The sequence below is a fragment of the Dermacentor albipictus genome, chromosome 5 (genome assembly GCF_038994185.2).
Source record: "Dermacentor albipictus isolate Rhodes 1998 colony chromosome 5, USDA_Dalb.pri_finalv2, whole genome shotgun sequence".
NCBI lineage: Eukaryota > Metazoa > Arthropoda > Arachnida > Ixodida > Ixodidae > Dermacentor > Dermacentor albipictus.
In genome coordinates, this window is record NC_091825.1 from 110,256,250 (window position 1) to 110,280,951 (window position 24,702).

The window sequence follows — 24,702 nt, forward strand, 5'->3', positions numbered from 1 at the left end:
TCACGGAAATGGGCACCGCGCTCTTCATCAAACCGCGTTCCGCTCATCAGTTACATGCTTTCCTTAATCGATTACACATAGCGCTTTCAAGGGCAGCAGGCACTTTTGAGAAATGACGTTAGTACACGAAAGGACTCTGCGCTCTGTGCGCCGTTTAATTTCAAAGTAACTATTACTCTGTTTATAACGACAGCATTATAATAGGGTCACATTTCTTGGTTATGCAACGCGAAGCGCTATATGGAATTCGCCACAATTTTCATTATCAGTTAAGAAATTGAGATTTATACTAATGACACTTGCAGTTGATCACAATTATGTACGCAAGGTCTGCTTGGTTTCTGCCAGGTTCCTTCTTAATACGTAATTTTGTCTTTTTGTAACAATGATATGAGATCATTACCACCCGCTCGCCTGCACATACGAACGTCACAGACTTACACGGAGAGGAATGATGTTGTTTTGGTACATCTACATATACAGCATTACAATGTGTATATCTCTTCGGGTTTGTTTCTAAAGTCATATAAAGGCGCAAGGATTTTGACGGCGAAGCTACTGTTGTCACTGAATGCGGTATAGAAATCCTGCTTCAAAACGTCTGCCACAAATGTCGACAGTGGTGCAACGGGAGAACGATTGGAACAAGCGCAATGAAAGTTCGAGAGAATGTTGAACATGTCAAGTATGAGGGAGGTAGTGGTGGTGGGTGGTGAGGAGGGGGAGGAGGCGCAAAATTAATTACCGTGATTTTGCCAGCGCCGTGCATGCGTTTCCTAGTGCGCTGAGCACGAAACCGAAAGAAGCATAACAAAAATACATGCAGATCCAACTGACTGTAGCAAGTATGTGCATTTGGTGGGTTATAGCTGTCTATCTAGCTTCGTTTGGGGTTGCACTAAGTGTAACCTGATGACGCAACGTGTTCGAGAGAGGCGATTTTTTTTACGTGACACAACGACAAGAGGACGGCATGACGACGATGACGACGAAGTTTACGACGGCGCCATGATGGTTAGGGCGGCAGTCACGACAATGGTATGACGACCCCGATGGTGGCATGTCGACGATGTCATGATGATGCTTATGGCGAAGACGAAGGCGGCATAATGGCGCGATGACGATGGCACGTACAGTCAACAGCAAAAGTTTACGGGACGCAGGATCTGCCAAAAAGCTGAATTCTCACGAAGCGGGGTCACACAGCTTCGAATTAAATGTTCTAGCATGTAGTAGCCTTCGCCACCTACGCAGTGATTCGTTAAATACGAAGTGCCATGCCTTAACAGCGCAGGAATTCACAGTTGAAGGGGAAACCGCATCCCGTAAACTTTTGCTGTTGACTGTACATAAAGGCGAGGTGACACCACTATACGCTACGACGACGGTGACATGGCGGCGGCCAATTTCGCAGGCGGAGCTCATGGAATCAAAGAAAGGCATTGCATCGCTCAAGACCGAACACCACAATCTTGCAAGACAGGAGTCACAAAATGTTTGGATAAGCCAAAATAAAAAAAAAAGAATGCTTCGCATTAGAAATTGACGTAGAAGGAGGACTTGCTGTTTCGTACCATCTCCATTGAGAGGTAGAGAAAGGTGCATTGTTCAATGGAGATGGAGATGTTTGTGTGATCACATTCATATACGCGTAGTATGCTACTCCAGATAACAAGGATGTTGCTTGAAGCGACACACTCATACCTAGCACACGACTTCTCTGGAGAAGGAATTTTTTTTTCAAATGGACGCTTGGCTCACGTCAGTCATGAACCAGCCACGGGCTTCTAGTTTTGCTAAAGACCAAGTTTTCTCCGTATCGAAGATAAGCACATACTATTAGCTAAAAGCGAGAGGACAAACATTCGTGGCGTCAAGGCTACAGCTGCTAGGAAGGACTGCGGATCACTCGGATGTGATTTTTCTGGCAGCAAAAACGCTTTGCCGCCATGACATTTAGATACCTTAAAGAACAAACAAACAAGCAACGAAAACAAAACCATAGAATGCATCACATTTAAACGGTCGCATTAAATTTAAGCTATATCCAAAAGCACTTTCCGCGAGAGCGTTCCGGTTTTGTAACTGCGGTTTCATATACAAATAATAATTTTGACCGCGAGTATAAATGGTGATAAGAGGAAATCGAACGCCTTACAGCACGCTCTTGGAAACGAAAGGAGGGCACAATTTTGTCTACGGGAGCTTATTATTCTACTTAGCTTACTACGGGAGCATGCTTTCTTATTCTTATTTCCTTTCGCGAGTGAAAAGAGTGCGTTGTTCAAATCAGGTTCACGCAAATTAGAGGCACCGACGTCTACAATACGTGAAGAGAGCGTTACCATAAAGGGAACGAAGGACCAGTTCGAGCAGGCCACCGTCCGACGAAATAAATGCACATCCGCCGTTATGTGACATACGACTTACCTATATATATTGTCACTCAGATGCGATGGGAAAGTTTCCTTTATCTATATCACGTTTCGTATACCATACCTCACCCATACCATCGCAAAATAAACGACGAAAACGTATCTCGTACGCAAAAACTGTCAGTGCTGGCTAATGACGCAGATGTATGAGCAGATAGTTGGCGCTATAAAGATACGGAAGGGTGTCACGGTCGAAAAAGACGGCGCCTTTATCAGTGGGAAATTTGCATATCTACGAATTGTCCCGTCGCCTGCGTGATAAACAAGCAGGTGCCGAGGAACCGTGACGCCTACATAAGATTGCGGGGCGTGGGCTCCGCGAGAGATCTTGATTGCCGAACAGTTTACGCCCGCGCCAACTAGCGCGAAACCAATTTTAGCGAGGATTGAAGTCTGTGATAACTTAGCGTATGCAACGCGGAAACGTTATAAGTGCAACTGCTTTCCCTCTCGCCTTTTTCGTACGCACTTGAGCGCGTCACCCTCCCCTCCAGCCTCTGTGTTTTTCGCATAATAATCTTGCGTTATAGATTATAGATCCGAGTGCCAGGCTGCGTGATAAGGCTGCGGAAATATTCAGGTTCTGTTCAAATACCGTGCTCCGCATGGTTATTCTATATATTGTTAGGAGCTTGAGGTTGGTGTAGTGCGTGCGTGAGACGAAGGGGAGGTACCCGTCGTGGTCGCTTAGTGGCGGTGGTGTTGGGCTGCTAAACACGAGATCGCGGGATCGAATCCCGGCCACGGTGGCCGCATTTCGATGGGGGCGAAATGCGCAAACGCCCGTGTACTTAGATTTCGGTGCACGTTTAAGAACCCCAGGTGGTCCAAATTTCCGGAATCCCCCACTACGGCGTGCTTCATAATCAGATCGTGCTTTTGGCAAGTAAACCCCATAATTTAATTCAAAGAAAAGACGGAAAACGTTCCCACGGAATGCTTCCGCATGGTAAACTCAACTAAATCATCACTGATTTGGCTGCTCAGTAATTCGGAAATATCTGCGCTAAGCAGTTCCGAATGAGAGTAAGAAAATAAAGCAGATGCTGACTGGACCGTCGCTGAAATGGTTATATTGACCCCCTATATACGACAATAACTTGAGGTCTAGGACATTCCAATCACACATGACGAAGTCTCGGGGAGGTCGTTGTGCACAGTAAGACCGAAAATTAGGGATGTCTTGGTGAGTACCAGAAGGACTGCTTTCGTTTTCTCTCTTTAAAGGTCCGTAGAATTCCGAGTTGGACGAGCTATACAAGAGGATTGGAGATACTGGGTTCTCCAAGCCGTTCCATAGCGCGACTGCTATAATCAGCTTGTCTGCGAGAGCCAGACCCGTGCACTTGTGGAAATCGTATCGGTGCACCTTTGCAATGTCGCAGGCCACGGTGAGATTAACAGAATGGGTACCGAGGAAACGAGAAAAAAAACCTGTCCGAGACTGCAGAAGATTACATGTGGTGAGATTGCTAAATTTTCGCGCATATGGTGGGTTAGGTTGACGCCGGACAAGGGTATTTCGAAATCTTTGGGATAGTCTCTTGCCTTGCTGTTTAAGTTAGGCTGATAAAGACTATGCTGTCGGCGATAATTAGCTGGTGTACTAAAATTTCGTGGTCAAAATAGATTAGAGAGGCTCGGTCACACGAATAAGACCGATCCAGTACAAGCAACAATAGCCAAATACAGCGAGGATCATCGCTCGCTTTAGCAAGTATACCGAGTGTTTATTATTTTTTTTTCAAGCCATACAGAATTAAAAAAAAAATCGCCTGTGGCAAATAGCACAATGCTAGTCGTTCAGCAGCATTATTCAGTGAGGCGGACATTACTTTCACGAGAAATTGAAATGCGTGATGGAATAATTAACGAACATTCACTTATTAGGATTTAGTCAATGACTTTGCAGTACATATTGCGATTTACAAATTTTAGACGGGGGGTTCGCAGGGCAAATATTGCACTTGGTAAGAATTTTCAGGTTGACTCCAGTTTCCACATATTCATTCTCAACGTGTGCGACGAAATACATGGGCGTTCCGCTTAATTTCGTGCTTGAATGCATAAAACGACGGTTCGTTAAAAAAGTAAGTGGAAAAATGCGATTTTTTTTTTTTTACCGCAAGTTTAACGAAGCATATCTCGAAACCCAGGTGATCCTTAGAATTCGTTCCAAGTGTTTAAAGTTCACCGGCTACAATTATTAAATTTCTAAGTGTGCCGTAAAGTAAATAAACAGAAAGTGAATGAGTCATTTTTTGGTTAATTAGTTGATTTCACATTTCAATTTCTCGTAGCAGTATAGTGTCCGCGCTTTGAGTGATCCAACTCAAGGATTACAATTACGGTATCTGTCGTAGCAATTTTCCTAAATTTCTATACGATCTCAAAAGAAGAAAGCACCGTGTATCCCAGGCACTATATTTTAGCTACGAACCCACTGTTACGGTGGCGGTTACATTACAAAGGTCCGCCGCCTAAATAGGTGGCGCGACAGTGGTCCTCAATGGCGGCCTCGGAGGTGATCACGATACTGATGAACTGTGCGTTTAGAGCAAATCCCAGTTTTATTTACACTCAGGTGAAGCTTTAGCCTGCCCGACAAAATGGCCGGTTATTACTGAAGTGAGGAAAGTTTCCAGCAGCATACGCAATGAAAAGGGGCCAATGTGTAAGCGCCATAATCTACAACCTGTTTCCTCTCTGGCGTGCAAGCTTTATTTACAGCTTCACCCCGAAGCGGAAAACGCATACGCAACCTGAATACGTGCAAACGCCTAGAAGGGCGTTTTAATGTGCCTTGCCCGTGCAAGTTGTATAGAACGATGTATGGCGACCGTCGAAGGACAACCAGCATGGATCTTTCGATTTATACGCTGAAGACTCGACGCGAGATATACGTTGGTGCAGCACGCGCGTGTGTGTTGTGTGTGTGTGCGGGCGGACGTTTGTCTGTTTGGATGTGAAAGAGGCACACCTGACGCCTTTTTACCGCGGTGGCGTAACCACGGAAGACCGTGCGAAACAAAGGTAGCGCGGTTGAAGTTGCGGAAGGAAAATTTAATAACCAAGGACTTCAGGGACAACACAGTTACGGCTCGTTTTCCCCCACTTCTCACAGCGATTTCCGCCGCTTTTGAGGAATAATAACAACAACAACAATACTACTACTACAACTACTACTACTACTACTACTACTACTACTACTACTACTACTACTACTAATAATAATAATAATAATAATAATAACAATAATAACATTATTATTAATAATAAAACATAGATACTGCAATCAAGGTAGCAAGAAAGGAACGGGCACCGTGACGGTGGAAATTATGACGTCTGGGAATTGCTCGATGGAATAACTTCAGCTGCTTCCGAAGTACGGAATTTGTGAACGTCACGCCGTTGTGATTACAACCTTTGCTACGGTGCACAGGGTAACGATGCATCGAAGACCTGCTTTCTCAGTCATTCTATACCTTGGACAGCTTCCTGACTTTGCGACTTTGAAGCGCCGTCCTCATCGTTGATGTTCATTCGGCACAATTTTCTTTCGTCATAATCCGCACTTTTCTCTTTTTTTTTTTCTTTTCACCCCCATTGCCCTTCGCGAATGACATGACGGCAGGTCAGTACTTCGATTAAGGCCGGCCGTTCCTAGCGTTTCTACACGGTAAATATCTTTCTCTTCACTGTTTCAGTGCCTGGACGTCTGTCAGTTTCTACAACTATCTCAAACTCCTCGCATTGTGTAATGACGATGACGTTTTGCATCTGCCGCTTGTTTCAGTGACTCTAAGCGCTGCAGGTCCCCTGTGCGACAGCGACCCCCTAGCACTGCGCTGTTTCAAGAGAAAATATGCGGAGCGCGGCCACCATACTATCGGCATAGTGAATGCGCACATAATAAAGTACGATATAGCCAGTAACGCTAACCATGCGCTGTGCTGTTAAGGGCGCCGGGCTGTGTTGACTGGTAATTGGCATTGTGTGCCAGCACGACATTCTGGCATTGCGTTTATACGTCTTCTTTATTTCTGGTGATAGAACTGACGGCAGTTATTCTAAAAATAGCAAAATTTAAGAATTTTTTTACGCTGACTTGGGCTGTCTCTTTCAGAGATCAGACTTCGTAACGAGTTAGACTTGACACCTAAAATAGTAGCTGTGATCTCTGAAGTATACTTCTAGAAAAGGCCATTGCGAAGCACTACGAATCAGTCTAACTTGTTTCTGACCTCCCCCCCCCCCCCCGTATTGTACAAATGGCACCACAATAAATTTTGTCAAGTAGAAAGAAAATAATCAATTTTGCTATATAGCGAAATAAAATCTTCATGATTTCTCCAACAATTAGTAATTACGCATTAGCGTTGCTCGCAACAATGGTATTTTGTTACGGTTGATGAAGATGGCTTTCATGATACAGCCTGTTCACCGGTACGAGGGAATACTAAGGAGTTTTCGAGCAATGTTCTTCCGTCACTTCTAGCACTCACTCAGACCCGCTAGAAATCACGTAGGTTCTGCCTCAACAACTTCAGCAATCCATTCGCAAGTATAAGCGGGACGCTGATGAGCAGTAAACTATATCGGCTTATGTGAACGCAGTGATCGTTGATCTTCAACAACGGAGTTTTATTACTGAGCCCGTAATAGGGCAATATCAAGTCGTCATTTATTTCAGTTTGTACATACGAACAAACAGGGGAAAGTGAGAAAAAAGCAACCAATATATGCACCGCTTAACGGGCCTTACCACCCCTACAAGTCAGCAGTAGGCACAAGGCGCAAAAAAAAAAGAAGCCCACTGGACAAAAAGTGAGTGCAAGTCTATATGCGCTGATAAAGAACAAGATCGACAGAAAAGACGAATGTCTCGTAATCGGAAACAGCAAGACAATAAGTAATGCACGTGATTGTAAAGTTATAACACAGAATGGTACCCTGTAAGATAACTTGACATGACGGTAGCATAGGTTGCTGAATAAGGTTCTTCCGGGTGGAAGACAGAGAGTTGTGGGCGACTTAACAGGTAGTTATGTTATCGTTTGGGTGAATTACTGGAGCCTTGCCGATGTTAGCTGCATCAGCAACTGAGGCTTTTCCAGATCCGAGTGTTCACATCACAGCCAAGCTTGTTTTTTATGTGTTCGTCTTTACTAAAAACACAAAGAAACCTAACTATAAAGCAAATGCTTTTGGAAGGTGCGTGCTCAAAAAGAAAAGAAGGAAAAATAGAACAAGCAGATCATTCATCTATTTAGCTTTAGTACGTTGCAGCTATTGGACCACAGTATCGCGTTCCATTTGATTTTATTTTAACTTGTGATGTCGGCACATAAATTGCAGCAGCACTGCTTGTGCCGTTTTATGGGTCAAGCCATTGGCACACTGAAAGTGAGAGTGTTTTTCGGCATAGCGGGAGCGCTCGCTAGTTTCTCTTCATTTTCAAAGTGTGGTCATTTCACCGGAAACAGGGAGGTTTCTTGTGCATACCAAAATTATCGAACTACTGCTTCGGTCACATACCCCATTCGCCCCCTCTTAGACGATATGGTGTAAGACGCATTTAATAATAAAAAAAAAGTCCCGTACTAAGAAGTGTCTATTGCGTCCTCCCGCGGAGCGCGAGGTCAGGGTTTCGTCTCCTAATCGCTCTGGTCGAATTCACACGGTGGCTGACTTCGAGAACGTTCCACAAGCGTAGATTTCGACACAAGCCGAAGCGGCCAAAAATTAATACGGAGGCCTTCCGCTATCGCGTTCCTCACAGTCCGAGGGTAAGTTTAGGGAGCTAAAAATCAAGCTATACGCAAATAACTATACGAAAACTTTAACCCGTGCGCGAACGACTCGCTAAAGCTCCAGGACCCGTATTAATGCCACAAGACCCTCCAAGCTGCAGACAGAAACTGACACTCACACAAATTCGAAATCGCGCACAGATTCTGACGGACTCACCTGGAGGTTCGACCTATCCATAACGATGCCCGGCAGTGTACCCCGCACGCACGCGCGCGCACTCGCACACCGGCTCCCGGAGCGTCCTTATGCGCGGACGGGGGAGAGAAGCAATCAGGGGAGGAAATGAGCCGGAGATCACCGTCCCGAGTTGCAAGGAGAGAATCCCAGAGGAATCCACCAGCGCAGCCTCCCTCTCGTGGAGAACAATAAAAATCCTCCTCTTCTTGCGCAGACGGACGGTTTGCGGCACGGCGTCGGGGTAATCAACGCCGGGTCGGCTCTCACTTCGTCCAACGCCCGCCGAACAAAAGGCGCGGGTCACGCCCCCACGAAGGTGAACGGGGCGGACGCCCACAGGGGGGTACCTGACAGAAAAGATGAAGGTCTTTCGGATCCGCTGTATCTTTTCTTTCCTCTTCCTTTTCTTTTGCAGTACGCTCGTGCGCGCAGCTTAGATATGGCACGAGGTGGCAGAGAAAGACGGTCGGCGCTGAGGAGTCGCTCGATTCACTCGGCTCCGCGAAATCGACAGCACGCTTATACGCGATCACACAAGCACACGCGCGCGAACACTTCCTCTCGGGAGATCGGCCGGTCTACGTGCACCGATCGCACGAGGCGTACGCTCGCGTCGGGCTGTGGAAGAAGAAGAAGCAACCGACTCCCACTCGCGCTCTCTCACGCGACCTCGGTCCAGAAGCGCTCCGAGACCGGTATGGCACGCTACACGGTGATGACCGCGACGACGCTCTGGTCCTCTTCGAACCGCGGCAGGCCGAAACACTCCTTCGCTGGCCGGAACACGCCGAAGAAGACAGGAAGTGAAAGAGTGAAAGGAAGAAGGAGAAAGGGTAAACACAGAAGGAGAGACAACTCGAAACACAAGACGGTGCTCTGACAGGCATAAAGAAACGAGAGAGTCCTGGGAGGAGGAAAGGAGCGGCGGGAGTCGGCTTTCACTGAACCGGTCACTTTTGTACGAGGACCCAAGGTGGGCCCCACTTTTACTTTCGCCACGTCTATGAAGTCCCTGTTCCCCGACTTCTTTCGTTTTTCCTTTTTCTCTTCTTTCGTTTCTTTCTTCTTCGTTTGGTAATGGACTTTTCTTTACTCTGCCTTTGTTAGTGACAAAGTCGGTTTTCTCTTCTTTTTCTTTCCTTTGCCGAATTGCGTGGTTGCGTCGTACGTGGTCGACAAAGGGAGTCGCCGTCGCCGAAGTTGTGTTCCTACAGGGATGGCAGAGACGAACGGAGCAACGCTAGGTCGCCATGTCGTGTTTGTTTTGGTGAGTATAGCGAGACAGAGGGAGAAAAAGAAGGTGCAATAATTTGGTATAACGAACGAAGAAATGAGAGCACAATAATGCGGATGCATGATCATTGTTTCGTAACACGTCCTCTGCAGGTAAAAAAGATGACAGCGACACCAAGTGTCAAAAACCCTTCCCCCACTGATGGACTCACGTGAGGAGAAAGGCTGACGACCTCCCTTCTTTGATCGGGGCTACTCGGGATCCGTCCCTGCTTCCTTCGTCTATAATCTACCCTTCTCTTGTCTCCTGTCAAATTACATTCCTTTAATTTCCTCAGTCTGGTACTTTGTGACACCTTCGCTTATTGGCCGTCATGATAGACGATAAGTGTGAAATTCAGTGGCAGGAGACGAACGCCGCGAGAATATTTTTTTTCGGTACCTCATTAATGAAACACTGATTGAACCCATGAAAAGTGCTCAAAAAGCACTTTTTTACGCCCCTCTGAGCGAAGCCGTGACTGAAAATGGGGTGCTTCACTAAAAAGTGCGTGATGCATTTTGATCGCTGTTCGGATAGGACTTCTTCTCGTGCGGGTAGTTCGAAAACGTTGCTTTGTTACAAGCCTCCGGCGTCCATTTATGATTGTGCTGACGGAAGTCGCGTACACCCCTGCTTCTTCTGTAGGACTTGTCTGCCCACATACGCTGATAACTGAACCAACAAACAAGTAAACTGTGTCCCATCCCCTATACTGAGAGCGTGTGTGGCACAATTTATAAGACAGTTATAGCTCGGCGCTGAAACGGCACGACCCACCGCGCGCGTACACACACCCTGAAAGCCACGAGCGGTCGGGAGCAGTGGTCTTTCCCTGTGTTTGACGTGAACAGAGGACGCCGTAGCGAACGCATTGGACACGCGCTGACTCGAGTGCGCCGCCGCGGTCGCTGCATGTGTTGCGTGACCGAGCGATCGGTTGACGTCTGGCGCCACTCGGCTGTCACCTCGATTCGGTAGCGCATGGAAGAAGGGTGTGATCGCGGACCCGCTGTGTTTTGCCCTGGCCACCACCTGAGGGAGCGAGCGAAACGGTCTTCCGATTGCGTGCTGCCAGCGCTGTAGGTACACCACATGGTCTATAGCAGCGACTGCAGCGCCCGCAACGCCTTTAGCGTTCACCGCGGGGCGCCGAAGCGATGGGCGCCCGCGATTTCACGTCGTTATGCGGCGTGACGTGAAGGCACGCCGCGAGAAAGTACGAAGGCAAAGTCGGGATTTGAAGGCGACGTCGGAAAAACAGCAAGTGGCCGCCACGTCGTGTGGCAAGCGTGTAGATGCGTTGCCGAACGTTCGGAGGAATGAGAGACAAAATAGTAACTGGTTATCTTAGCTTCGGAAGCCAACGCGTCGACGCCGTTCTCCAAGGATGATGTTGACGTGGCGAACATTCTTCTCTCAGTATGCAGTATATAGCGAGGACCTGCTAAAGAAGAGACTCGGTGTTGTTTTCTTTTTTTCCCCCTTTTTTTCGGAAACGGAGTTCCGTTGCAGGTAGTTTCGATCTCAGTTACTTAAAAGAAGAATCGCAAGTCGTGTACACTGAGTAGAATTCTAGACGCGAGTAAATGTTTGCAAAGGGGCCTGAAAAACAGTCGTGGCGACGACTTTCTGCTAGCAAGAGTTAAGAATTTGTTCTTCATACCCAAAGCGTTATGCCGTGTTGAGCGAATTGAATAACGAAAGCTTAACTGCCGTTCCCCTTCTTTTATATATATATATATTTGGGGGCTCGAGGGCGGCAGGTGCTGGCGTGAGGAAGCTTACGCGAGTGCCTCATTTCTTCTTCCCGAATCGAGAGCTCTGGACCACGCCCAGATCACGTTTTCTCTGAAGCGTATCCATGAGCCCAAAGGATAACTGTTTTGCCGTATTTCCCCAATTAATCTAGACCATTCTGCTGAATATTGCTAACGAAAACAACGGCTGCGTTATCCCACATTGCGGCAGAGCCAAGTTTCTCGGGGAGTTTTCCGCTAAGCATTAACACCCTGTCCCATCGTGATTGCCCCGAAAGGGCGCCTTCAGGTGGCCCGTAGATTTCGCGTCTCTTTTGCAAGAGTTTCGATCGCTTCGTGAATTGCGAAGACGGAAGAATACACTTGACGTGCTGTCTTAGGCAGGGCGAAGGAAGGACAGGTATCGTTGCATGGCCGGCCCGTCGATGTCAGCGGGATAGAACTGTGTCGCGCCCAGCAGCGGCTCCAGGCCCCGAAGGACGCCGACGTCGGGAGGAAAGCACCGAGGGAACAGTCATCTCGAGGATATGACAGCAGCGCTGCGCGTGAATCGGCTATCGTCTGCGCTGCGATCGTGCCGCGAGTGATGCGTGGACATAGTCAGTGACAGACCAAGCTGCTCCGACTCCGTTAGTGTTCCGCTTCCTGTATATAGTTTTGCCTTCTCATCTTTCTGTGCACGATACTATAGGCGACTCCTGCCGGCCAGATCTCAGTGACAACACCACACTGCAGTGAACAATGTCGTTTTGTTGGTCGAACGCTGGAGTGGTTGCTCGTAGGTGATGTCATATTTTACAGGTAGCTGTCACGTGACCTGACGGACGCAGCTTCTCATTGTGGTGTTCCTCCGACATGGCGGATATAGGGTGACGTCACTGTAGAATATTCGCTATGCTGCGGGTAAACTGCTTCAATGTCATAGAGAGGCGGTGGTCATAACACCGCTTGCGTCCGTGCCAGAAGCAGGGCAGAACTTCCGCGCGAAAGCTTCTCGCCATGCTGGTCATGCACTGGTCCTCCATCATGGCGGCTAAGGCGATGTCAGTGAAAGCCAGCCGAAGCATTCATGAATTCTTTCAGGAGTTTATACCCTGTGCCCGTCATTCTGTCACTGGGAACTCCGGGTAGACATCGCAGAGATAAAATAAGCATGAAATAATGATGAAATAAAGGATGCATAAACCCGCCACGGCGCTTCAGTGGCCATGACATATACTGCAGCTGCAGGTCGTAGGCGTGATTACCGGCCACGGTGACCGCATTTAGATAAGGGCGAATTGCAAAAGCCCGCATGTGCAGAGCTCAGCGATTGAAACACGATATTTGGAGCGCATAGCTACCGGCTCTTTTTGCGCCATCAGTCAGTTCTGGAGGTTCGCTGTGGGACCAGATGCACTCACAATGATTTACAAAGGCTCTCGCTTTATAGAGCCACGTGCTGGCATTCTAAATATGGCGTTTCTATCGCTGAGTATACAGTGCTTATAAATAGTCATAATCATAAATCTAGTCATTCGTAGTCATAAGACATTCTCATATACAGGGTGTTTCACTGAACTTGAACCAAGGAATAAAAAAAGTGGTTATAGCTTATTCTATCGCTATTGCTCAAAAAGCCTATCGCTTATCAGGGATGACGGCGCTTCCTATCCGTGTGCCACCGTCAAAGAAGCTGACGCAATGTGAAACCGATGCTTAGAGCCACGGTCGCTCCCACATTATTCGCCGCCCTCTACAGAAAGACAGCGCATGGGCCATGCATGTAGTTCTCAGCCGTTTACGTACTACCAAGAACTGTCACTGAACGGGAGCAAACTGGACATCTGCGAATTCCGCCATATTGTCAAATTCTGTAATGGCGGTAGCTGGAGCCAATCAGAGGAGGCCTCAGCAGCTTTCTCGGCCAATCAGAGCTGGCAAGATGGCGAGCGCGACATCGTGGCGGAATTCGACAGCGTCCAGCTTGGGCACCCTTTGTTAACGAAGTGCAGGATGAATCGAGTGGGCTTGTGGAGAGTTTATGACAGGCGAAGCACACAGACACCATAACGTAATATTTCTCTCTATACTGATACCAGTATGAGAGATTGCCGGAAGTGAACCGACCCTCATTTGACGACACGTGTACAGCACGCCACGCGTGCAAAGCGTGACTCGTGCAGCGTGCATTGCCCACGTGTGCCACTGACGCGGAAGTGGACGCTGCGGAAGCGGATGTGCAAAGGGGGGGGGGGGGGGTCTTCAGCAAAGAGCTCACTTCCAGGTTGGCGCTGCGCGCAGGATCGACGTTGACGGCTCCGCAATAGCGCACCGTGCTTGCTTCGATTATTGGACACTGCTTGAAGAAAGACAAGACCGACAACAGCGCTATAGGCATATGTGTGGGACGAGCATTGCAGACACGGATATGGAAGCGCTCAAGTGGTTGCGCGCTTGTTTTTTTTTTCTGTTTTATAGCACCAATTTCCGCGGAAGTGTAGCCGGCATTACAGCGAAGTGTGTTGAGTGATTCCCCCCCCCCCCCCCAAGAAAGAAAAAAAAAGAAGTGCAGTGCAAGCAGACATTTTCTTAGGCTTTTGCTTTTGACAACGCATAATTCACGGCCGCGAGAGTCACCAGTGAGTCTAAGTTGCGTATTCCCATTTTAACCTAGTAACCTCAATGCATAGCCTGTAACAGTCAGTTATAACCCAGTAACTTCAGCTCACATGCTATAAACTTCTTTTTGAATAATTCCCTAAAGAATGTGCCGTGAAACTAAAAAAAGAAAACATTTGTTTATTGCCGGCACATTGTTCGCGGCGGTGTTTGTCACTAAGTTCATTAAATATGGATGCTTGGCATATACCTCCTTTTTTTTAAAAGATTGGTAACATCAGCGCGCATGTAATGCGGAATTCGAGCCAGCTGTTCTATAGGCATGTTGATTTACGCAAAAATCCTGAAGCTCTAGCTTCTTTCACTCCCCCATATCCCTCTTCCCACGTGTAGGGTAGCAAACTGGACTACGTCTGGTTAACCTCCCTGCCGTTCCTTCCTCCCTTCTCTCTACATCCCTCCCTGAAGCTAGCACGGATTTAAAGGCGTGCTTGTGCGCAAATATTGTAGTTAAATAAATTTGACCTTACATATGGGATTAACATCTTGACTACAGTCATAGAGGCATTACGCAATCAAGGAGTACAGGCTTACGTAAATATCTTGGAAAATATCTACAGAGATTCCGCAGCTACCTTAATTCTCTACAAGAAAAGTAGAAAGATACCTAAAAAAGAAGGTATCAGACAAGGAAACACAATCTCTCCAATGCTATTGACTGCATGTTTGGAAGAAGTATTCAAGCTATTAAACTGAGAAGGCTTGGGAGTAAGATAAACGGCGAATATCACAGCAACGTATGGTTTGCGGACGACATTGTCCTGTTCATCAGCACTGGCGACGAGTTACAACAAATGATGGAGGACCTTAACAGAGAGAGTGTAAGAGTGGGGTTGTAGATTAATATGCACAAAACAAAGACAGTGATCAGTAGCCTGGCAAGGAGGGAACGAGATTTCAGGATCGCCAGTCAGCCTCTAGAGTCTGTGAAGGAGTACGTTTACCTAGGTCAATTACTGACAGGGGACCCTGATCATGAGAAGGAAATTCATAGAAGAATAAAAATGGGTTGGATCGCCTACGGCAGACATTGTCAGCTCTAACTGGAAGCTTACCATTATCAGTGAAAAGGAAGGTGAACAATCAGTGCGTTCTACCGGTGCTAACATATAGGGCAGAAACTTGGAGTCTGACAAAGACGCATGAGGATAAGTTGAGGACCGCGCAAAGAGCAATGGAACGAAGAATGTTAGGGGTAACATTAAGAGATAATAAGAGAGCGGTGAGGATCAGAGAGCAAACGCGGTTAGCCGATATTCTAACTGACTTTAAGAGAAAAAAATTGAGCTGGGCAGGTCATTCAATGCGTAGGCCATATAATGCGTAACGCATTTATTAACCGGTGGACCATTAGGGTTACAGAATGCGTGCCAAGGGCAGGGAAGCGTAGACGATCGATCGAGGACGGCAGAAGACTAGGAGGGGTGATGAAATTAGGAAATTCGCAGGCCCTAGTTGGAATCGGTTGGCGCAAGAAAGGGGTAATTGGAGATCGCAGGCAGAGGCCTTCGTCCTGAAGTGGACGTCAAAAACGATAATGATGATGATAAACGTCATAAAGCTGCTTACAGGCTATGAAACGCGCAGCAGGTTAGGCACCCTCCGAGCTCATTTTCACCATATGACTGTTTTATCAGCGTCTAAAGCTTATCTCGCCAATGTCTTTGCACCCTTTCCCCCATCAGAGTGTTGTTGCCTCGGCCGGTAATCGAACCTGCAACCTCAGGCTCAGGATAGATATTGTTGTCCCGCGTATCTTGTGACATGAAACGTCAATAGCATTGGCCACGAAGGATCGCTTGCTAAAATCGCATGTTAAAGAAACATGTTATGACACTATCACTTGCATCTTTGCAACCGCATACTACCCACGCGCCTTGCTTCGGTTTCGTTGTGTAGAGAAAAAGAAGCGATTGCTCGAACATGGATGGGTATTGTGCACAGATGGCGCTGTTATCGCACCACGCCGTAGAGAGTGTCCACCTTCCAGAAGCGTTCTGATTCAAAGAAGGCGGAAGGAATAACTGGCCAGCAGCGGAGATAAGGAAGACATGATTAGAGTATCGGTGAAAAAAAAAAAGTGGGGAAGTGGGGGAAAAAGTGGGAATCGGAGTTATTGTAAGCGAAGGTGATGGTACAATATAGTGGGAGACGTTTTAAATACGCGATTTCAAATCTAGATCAGATAGACAGAACACCAGATAGCGATAGATGTAGTAAAAACTGAATAAATCAAGCTGGCCAGGTGACTTTTTTGCCGCCACCCAGTTTCAAGTTCCCGCAGTGACCGGCTCTATTGTGTGTGACCTGTACTGTGTGTTTTCTGCTTAATTCTTTGAGATTTATCATCTGGTTGTTCCTTTCGGATCCTCTTCCCTCCCCTACTTCCTATCTTCTATTCCTATGTTTATGTCTCCTCCTTTCTAAAGAGTAGGCAGACGTTGCCCCCTTCCGGTGGCAGTTGCCAGCCTATTCCTCGCTTTCCATTTCTTGTTAAACATATATGTTTTCAAAACAAATAATAATAATAATAATAATAATAATAATAATAATAATAATAATAAATAATAATAATAACGGGGGTTGCAAAAAAACATCATCAGCAGCAACAGCATGATCCCATTGAAGCTAAATTTAGCCTCTCGCTCTGTGGTCAGAGACGCATAGCTCGGCAGTACGCTTGCCGATCCGAGCGAGATTGGTCAAGTTTGAGAAAGCTCACTATATGCCACTGTGGGTATAACTTATCAAGCCGAAACCAGTGCTCGTCAGGAGATATAAGGCCTATACAAGTGAGCAATATTTTTTTGCAGAAATTCCAAGCTTGCTCGGTTGTGGTCCTCCTTGCGTTAGATACGTAGGTGTCAAACGCAGCGTGGTCAAAAATATTCAAGCCCTTTAACCACGGTGTCACGTGTCCGTCTCCGTAGCGATCGCAAGCGCAGGATCCCCAAACTTCTATGAGTGCAGTGGGCTCGAACGGCGCGGGGATCTCTGTGTACCTTGCATGGCGACCATATGCAGCTTGCATGCACGCGCAAGACGATAGCCCGCTGCGACTGCGTCCCTCATGCTGGCTATACCAGGTTTTTGCAACAAAAGCTTTCCGCACGAACTGCAGGCAGTTCGTGGGAGTAATGCATTTTCCACACAATATATTAGGGGGACTCATGTGGGACATCGCGACTGCAGTAAGATTTTTTCAAGTAAACGACCATGACTTGATACATGACTGCCTGAATTCCAAAATTTTAACGCATTGTGTTAAAATCGCTTATTCAAAGCGCAGATCAGTAAATTTCAAATGGTTTCATGCACTGCCTTTCAGGCTGTCGCCGTAATAATGTATTATCATTATTATTTTTTACTTTAAGTCACAGCGCTATCGAGCATCGACCGTTTCGTAGCGTGCACCACCGAGCGGTGAATGCATTGAGACCTCAGCTGAACAGTTAACCGCAACAAAGAATGGCTCACATACCAAGATTTCCTTTATTTCTCTCTAATGGATCCGCCCGGCATTAAATTGACTTTCATCTGGCCTGAAAAGTAGGAGATTTGTATCTTTTTCAGCCCTCCGTCGGGTGTAGGTTTCAAGACAGGCTTCCAGGTGATAACGGCGAAGGCATCAAGTTCCACGTGCCTGGTTTCCTTGCATTTCTCATGCGTGACGCGTCGCTGTTTCGCCCTTAAAGGCTCCCGTTACGCGGCGGCCGCCAGATCCAATTTTGTATGCACGGTATCTGTGGCACGCGCACTGCGCGCCCAAACACTGTCCCGCTAGTTCTGTGCAGCGCCATGAAGCCTGAACGCTTGCAATGAAACGGCCTCTGTAACCGTAATAAGGTGTTCCCTTAGTGGAGCAACTAGGAGCGTAAAACGGGAATACGCTCTCCGCTCACAAGTATACGTACTTATAGCTATTATACCGTTGTATATACGAAGAAAATTGCGGATTTTTTTCGCTAATGGAATCTTATATTGGAAGCGGTTGCCTGCCTGATAGCAATGATGAATGATAGCTGTGTGCAGAACGCAGTACAGCTTCTTGCTGGACGAGTTATATATGGTACATACATCTGAATAAACAGGAAACAAGCGATCCCGTCACATCCTGCACCGATTCTAACAAAGTTTTTTTCCAGGCAGCAGCCCGTCCGTCTCAGGCGTCTGCTGACGGGGGCCGTCACCACAGCAGGCTGGCGTTACAGAGTAGACCTCATCTCGGAGAGCGACAGCGCGTGCTCTCACTGCGCACAAAACGCCCACGCTGATATTAATCACCTATTCTGGTCATGTGTTGGACTGCAACAGAACCGACGCAAAGACCTGAGTATGCTGCCAGCGGCGACCCACGTAAACGTGCTCGTGACTACACCTTCCGCCTGGTCCGAACAGTGAAGAAATATTCTTCGAGAGAGTGCTCCTGTATGTACGTAGGATCAACTTAGCTCAGAATTTCTAAAATCCCAGCCCCTTAAACCCTCCCCCTCACACCTTCCTTTTGCGTTTTCATCCATACGGTCAATATCAATATATGATGGTATTCAAAGAGGAAAATAAGAAAAGAAAAGAAAAGCACAGCAATGCAAGCAAGCAAGCAAGCAAGCAAGCAAGCAAGCAAGCAAGCAAGCAAGCAAGCAAGCAAGCAAGCAAGCAAGCAAACAAGCAAGCAGTAAACCAGCGCAAGTGACGTGAGGGAAAAAGTCGGGAGGTATGGTTGAACTCATGTTATGGTACGGTATGTGGTACATGGTACAAGGGATGGTGTGGTATGTTACGGTATGGCATGATATGGGCATGGTAGGAGCTCTGGTTTAGGTAGAACGTAGTCCGTACATAGTTCGCAACTGCGGCTTTCATAGCACTGCGCGGAACTACAGCAGAACTCTGTGCGTTTTACGGGCGCCCACTAGCGCTTCACTGCGCTCACGCCTCGCGAGATTTCTCTGGGCGTTGGCCCGTTATTCCCTCCTGCGCGCTCTCTGTACTTATACTTTGCTTCTCCATGCGGCCTGTATATGCAGATGAGGTTCACGCGGTGCCGCCAATCAATCACTATCGGGCGCGCCGTACTGGCGACACGCGCGGACGTTGCACGCTGCTCTTAAATGGTTACGCAACATTCCCATTGTTGTTATATTCTGCACTAATTCCAGGCTGACCTGACACGTACACGCGAGGAGGTTAGTCTATAGCTGTGACCAAGCTAGTCGAGATTCACTTCTCATATTTTAGTTCCCTAATATATCTTAATATGAAAGAAGGAGCGATGAAGACTGCTAGATTGGCATTTAAACAGTCAGATACTGAGGTTAGAAGGCAAATTCGGCGAAACTACTTTATTTGTGCGAACTAGTTTACATTTTGTTTCATCGTCAACTCTTCTCCTACACCCCCTCCCCCCCCCCTTTTTTTTTCTCTTTTAAGCACCGTTCAAGCGCTTCATCTGAAGTATCCCTTTGTATTCAAAACTGCTGCCATGTTAAATTCTCATACTGACTGGGACCATGCGCTTGCCACGAGTATGAAAGTGAAGAAGAAAGTTACAATAATAACATGAATAATTAAGCACTAAATGAATCGCGATTTTGCTGAAGGTAGCATGACGATGACTAGTAATTCGCATTCCACGTGTGCCGAAGAGACAGACAAACACATATAAGCCGCACACCGAACTGCACCAGCCTGCAGCCGAAACTGGGTTAGCACCCTACATACACGCGACATCGTCGGCAGACACGTGGGCTTCGATTTTTCCTTCAAGATCAAACCAGAACCGCAGCGGGAATCGGCAAAAGAAGCGAGATGAGAAAATTAAGGCGGAAGAAAGCTTTCGGCTACATTGCGCACCTGCGACAGCTCCATCGTTTTCATCGTTGTTCCTGCTTCACTCCGATACACCACTACGTTAACCCAGGGAAAGGGCTCTCGGCTAATCCCGATTTACCGCTTCTCCGACTGTGAAGTGTGGCGTGCTCGGCAGAAAAAAACGGTGGGTGCTTTTTTTTTATGCCTTTTCATAAAGGTGCGATTGACATGTGCACGCAGGGCTGGTATACTTCACTGCTTTCCACGAGCTACGTTTTTCCGCTTCCCTAGCTTGCTCATATACCGGTCCCCGTTTACATTCTGCGGTGCTGAGGAGCTGGAGACGATAGAGGAGGAAGTGAAATACTGTCGAAGATGAAGAGGCATATTGGATTCGCACGCTTCCTCAACGGCGTCTGTATACCGCAGCACTCCTTACGCCCCCACGTATACATGCCACCGGCATTCCCCAAGCCAGGCGTACGCGAATCGCGTTGACGCCGGAAGGAAGCGGAAACGCGCAGTGTGAACGCTAGGCTTCCGAGCGAGTCAGTGAAAGAGTTAGGAGACAGACGGGATGGCAGCTCGGGAAACTGCGTGAAGGCAGCGCTGGCATTCACCGACCTAAAGCTGCAATGGCGGTGTAGTGAAAGTGCGCAGGGAACAGCAATAGAGCAAGATCGAGGAAAGAAAGAAAGAAAGAAAGAAAGAAAGAAAGAAAGAAAGAAAGAAGGAAAGCAAGGAAGAAAGAAGGAAAGAAAGAAAGAAAGAAAGAAAGGAAGGAAGAAGGAGTAAAATGAAAAGAAAAAGAATCCAACGAAATAAATAAACAAATAACGAAGGAAACAGAAAAGGAACAAAGCTATATTCACGGAATAGAGGCTTTCGGAATATCGGTGTCTTGGCCGAGTCGTATACACCGCCCATTATACGTATACGGCATTGTCATCCGCACGAAGTTGGCGCGCGCGCGGTGAGTGTGTTTATGCGGGAGGAATGGCATGTGGTGGTTCTGGCCTGTCAGTTTTCTCTTCCTTGGCTGACAGCGGCTGTGCGCGGCACCGCGTGTACACACAGCCGCGGGCGTGTTTTGCTGTCTCTCGCGCCGACGACCGCGGAACGGTGCCGTGGCATATACGCCGCGCGACGACCCCCTCTCCACTCACGATGAAAAAAGACTCGGCGCGCCTGCGGCTAACCGCGAGTTATCAGCGTAACCTTCTTGTACCGATCGTGGACTTTCGTACCGTGACGAATCGACGAAACTCTGCCGCTATAGTTTATTCAACAAGTGTGGGAATCATGAATTTAGTTCGCGGATTTTTTCGTGTGGGTTTGACGCGGCTTCTGGAAAACACGAGAGAATCGCTTCGGCCCCAATTCTTCACTGCTGACAATTTCAGTTAATTGTTGAGAATTTTCAAATAAATACTGAAAAATATAATTGTGCAAGAAAAACTCAGTGCCCTTCTACTCTGTGAACAAGGATGACCAGCGAAGCTGTGTATGTGGGCCCCTGAATGGCGAACTGCACCTCCACCGCGGGTTGTCCCGGCATTGCACTATATTTGGGATCGGCTCACGTATGGGGAGTGCTTAACGCCTGCTTCACCTTCGCCGCGGATAGGCCCGGCATTGTACTATCTTCGGGATTTTTTTTCTACATGCGCACACGATAGTGGGGAAACTATAGCCCTTAACTGCTTCTCTGTAAAAACTAATGAAAAAAAAGAATTTATACCTTTTAATAAAGAAAGTCTATGTTAATGGACAAAACAGATTCATACATTTTAAATATGTTCGTTTTTTCTGTTTGCGGCTCATGTGCAGTGTTTCGTTGTTATAACAGAATCCGTCCCCATCGGTAAAGTGAAGAATTTATTATCCACACTGTGAGCGAAATGAATTTTTATTCGTCTCTTTGCTTTCTTCAGTTAACATTTGTGTGCAGCTTGAATTCGCCAGCCACGCAACTATAGGCAAACAGACCTCATATGCGCGAGCCAATGAGGCCCCGATTTCCGGGAACAAAAAAATGCAGCTTCTCTCCGCGGAGAAGTCATGTCGCTCAGAGCATGGCTGTAAACACGCAGATTCGATGCTTTGGATGTGTCGCGTAGTGAAGGCTGTCTCGTCACATCTCGTATGTTCTGTGCATAACACGCTTAATTATCTGCACCTGTATGATTTGTTACGACAGCATCCCAGCGTTTCACTCTTTCGTACCCCATGAAAACTACAGTAATGGGGGGGGAAAAAAACTCTCCATGAGGGCATCAACTATGTGAATTTTTTTTCTTCTCTAAAATAGTGAGTAAAGACATGAGTAGGAAGCTCTGGTGAAGCTATGGAAAAAGTGAGGAACAGAAAACAGAAATACTATTGTTAATAAAATTTATATATATTTTTTGATTTTTTAGCAGTGTAGCGCAACGTTTTTTTTAGCAGCAGTTTATTTTTTAACGTAAAGAACCAATTAATTATGCCACGTAATTTCAAGCGCGTATGTGAATCGACACTCTCGATTATGTGCGTGTTGCTACTCGTCAGATATGAAAGATATCGTAGCAGTCAATTCTATTCGAGCGATTCTTTGCGTGCCATAACGTTCTGAAAAGAACCTAACTGTAGAATTTATAGGTTGTAAGCGCGAATAAAAATTACCTCGCTTAGCAAGTGATGTAAGCGCCAATTAAATTTACCTCGCTTAGCAAGTGATGTTTGGCGAATCCGTGTAGAATCTGTCATTCTCTTGGTGGTTTAGACGCCGCACTTGAAGTGCAGGTGAACACTATATATAGCGCCAGTTTTCCCATATAAGTGCCTTTATGTAAAAAGTCTAAGCTAGCATGCATCTTATAGGGAGCACTCACGTGATGTTACGAAAGGGATACTGTCACGTTTCCCACGCGTGTTGGGACAGCTGTCAAAGAAGGAGGAGGAGGAGGAGGAGGAGGAGAGGAGGAGAAGAGGAGGAGGAGGAGGAGGAGGAGGAGGAGGAGGAAGTGGAGGATGTTTGCTGCAGATGGATCTAGTTTTGCTTAACTGGCCGGCAAATGCTCCGCCCGAACGCCGCCTTTGATGCGAGTTTAGGAAAGTGGCAGATAAAACATAAATACCCAAGAAAGTGGATGGGAAAACAGCCGGAAAACGGCCGCGGTCACTCAATTGGTAAAGCAGCGCACGTGTAATGCGAAGACGTGGGATCGTTCCTCACCTGGGGCAAGTTCTTTTTACATCCACATTCATTTCCATTAATTTATCATTTCTTTAATTCAATTAGTAACTACAAGTAATTTCCCCTACGTTTTCCTCGGTGTCATTGTTTGTTGGCTTCTCATGATACGATTAATAAGAATCGGGCCCCACGGTTAACCCCCTTTTATTCTCGTTTAGATACAAGCACAGTCATTCAGTGCACAGAGAAACCGAACGGGACGCAAGCCGGCAGCTTGTGAGTCATCCAGAGCGAAATGCCGCGTCGGCGCGCCTAACGTCTCGACAGAACGCCCCGTCAAGACTCTTACGAGCGTTACCACTTCCGAGCGAAGTCCGCCTTCCTTGAGAAATGCAAGACAAGTCGATACACCTTCCTCCTGAATGTGCACTTCCCTCCACATTAGCGTGTGGGGTGCATTGGCACTGAAGTGTTTCAACTAGACTTCGGTGCTGTGTAAGGAGTCCCGAACATTTAACCTAATGCTGTTCAAGGCCACTGTGAGCCCGACACCTATTACATACTGACAGCGTGATAATTCCGATGTTCTATATGCCGATGTTGAGTCCGATGATGATGATATGAGTCATGAAGTATATCTTATGACGTTCGATGTTCCGATGCCGGAGTAGGCGCTGATGGGATGCAGCAGGAAAGCCTCTAGCATTGCTTATTTGTTTCGTCTGTGATAGGGAGCAGAGAATTTTCGCTACGTCGGCAATATCACCATCGGACTTTCTTTTCTTCTCTTAATCTTTTTATCCTATTTCCCCCTTCCCCATTGCAGGATAGCCAACCAGGCTCAGTCCGGGTCTCTTTGTTCACACAATGCTAGTGAGGTAACTACTATAAGGATTATTCATCGCTGTCGACGGTTTCCGTTTTGTGTTTTCTTTGCTAGCCTGAGTTCCCAGGTATCATGAGTTACGATCAGCCGCCTCACCGATTGCTGCGCCTACATAAGAGGAAATCCATAGGAACCTTATTGAAATCCAAGGCTGCACAAGTGCCCTGCTTAAGGAGCATTGAGTGCATTTCATCCAGAGGAACCCCCCTCGGTCCGGCAAAAGCAGAGTGGGCTTGCCAAGAAGCTGTGCCCCGCAATACCTTAGCATTCTTAGGGCTGACTCAGTGACCGTACTCTGGCACGCTGTCATCGAGACGACGAAGTCATGTCGGGCAGGCTAGGACACCGATATTGTCCGAATTACAAATGCTGCTGCGCTGACTCCATGTGTTCTTTATCGACCGAACCGTCGGCAAAGAGTTTAAGATATTGATCTCATATTACCTACAAATGTTCAAGCAACAAAGACTAAGATCCCGCGACAAGTGTAGAGATCTTGGCGCGAATTTGGTGAAGTGCCATACGGCAGTGCAGAGAGAGAGAGAGAGAGAGACGAAAATATTGTTACGGGGAGAAAGACAAACGCTAATTAGAGGAGCTGTCGCGTTGGCTAGACTTCCTTGTGGGTAGGGGAAATGGTAGAAAAGATTAAAAGAAAATACTATCTGGAAAGAATATCTGTTCGCACAAACACGATGAAGGTTCCT

At 47.1% G+C, this 24,702-nt stretch overlaps 1 protein-coding gene across 7 annotated transcripts in view; it reads right to left on the reverse strand.

Moving 5' to 3' along the window:
• LOC135920237 (uncharacterized) overlaps positions 1 to 24,702 on the reverse strand; it is a 163,700-nt gene that overhangs the window by 13,289 nt on the left and 125,709 nt on the right. Inside the window, exon 1 of one of the 7 annotated variants that reach the window (XM_065454402.2) lies at positions 8,406 to 9,200. The exons of the other annotated variants lie outside the window; for them this stretch is intronic. Within the exon in view, the coding sequence (XP_065310474.2) occupies positions 8,406 to 8,426 (21 nt within the window). The 5' untranslated portion in view covers positions 8,427 to 9,200. Of the gene's footprint in view, positions 1 to 8,405; positions 9,201 to 24,702 lie in introns of those variants that run through there. 7 annotated transcript variants of the gene reach the window in all.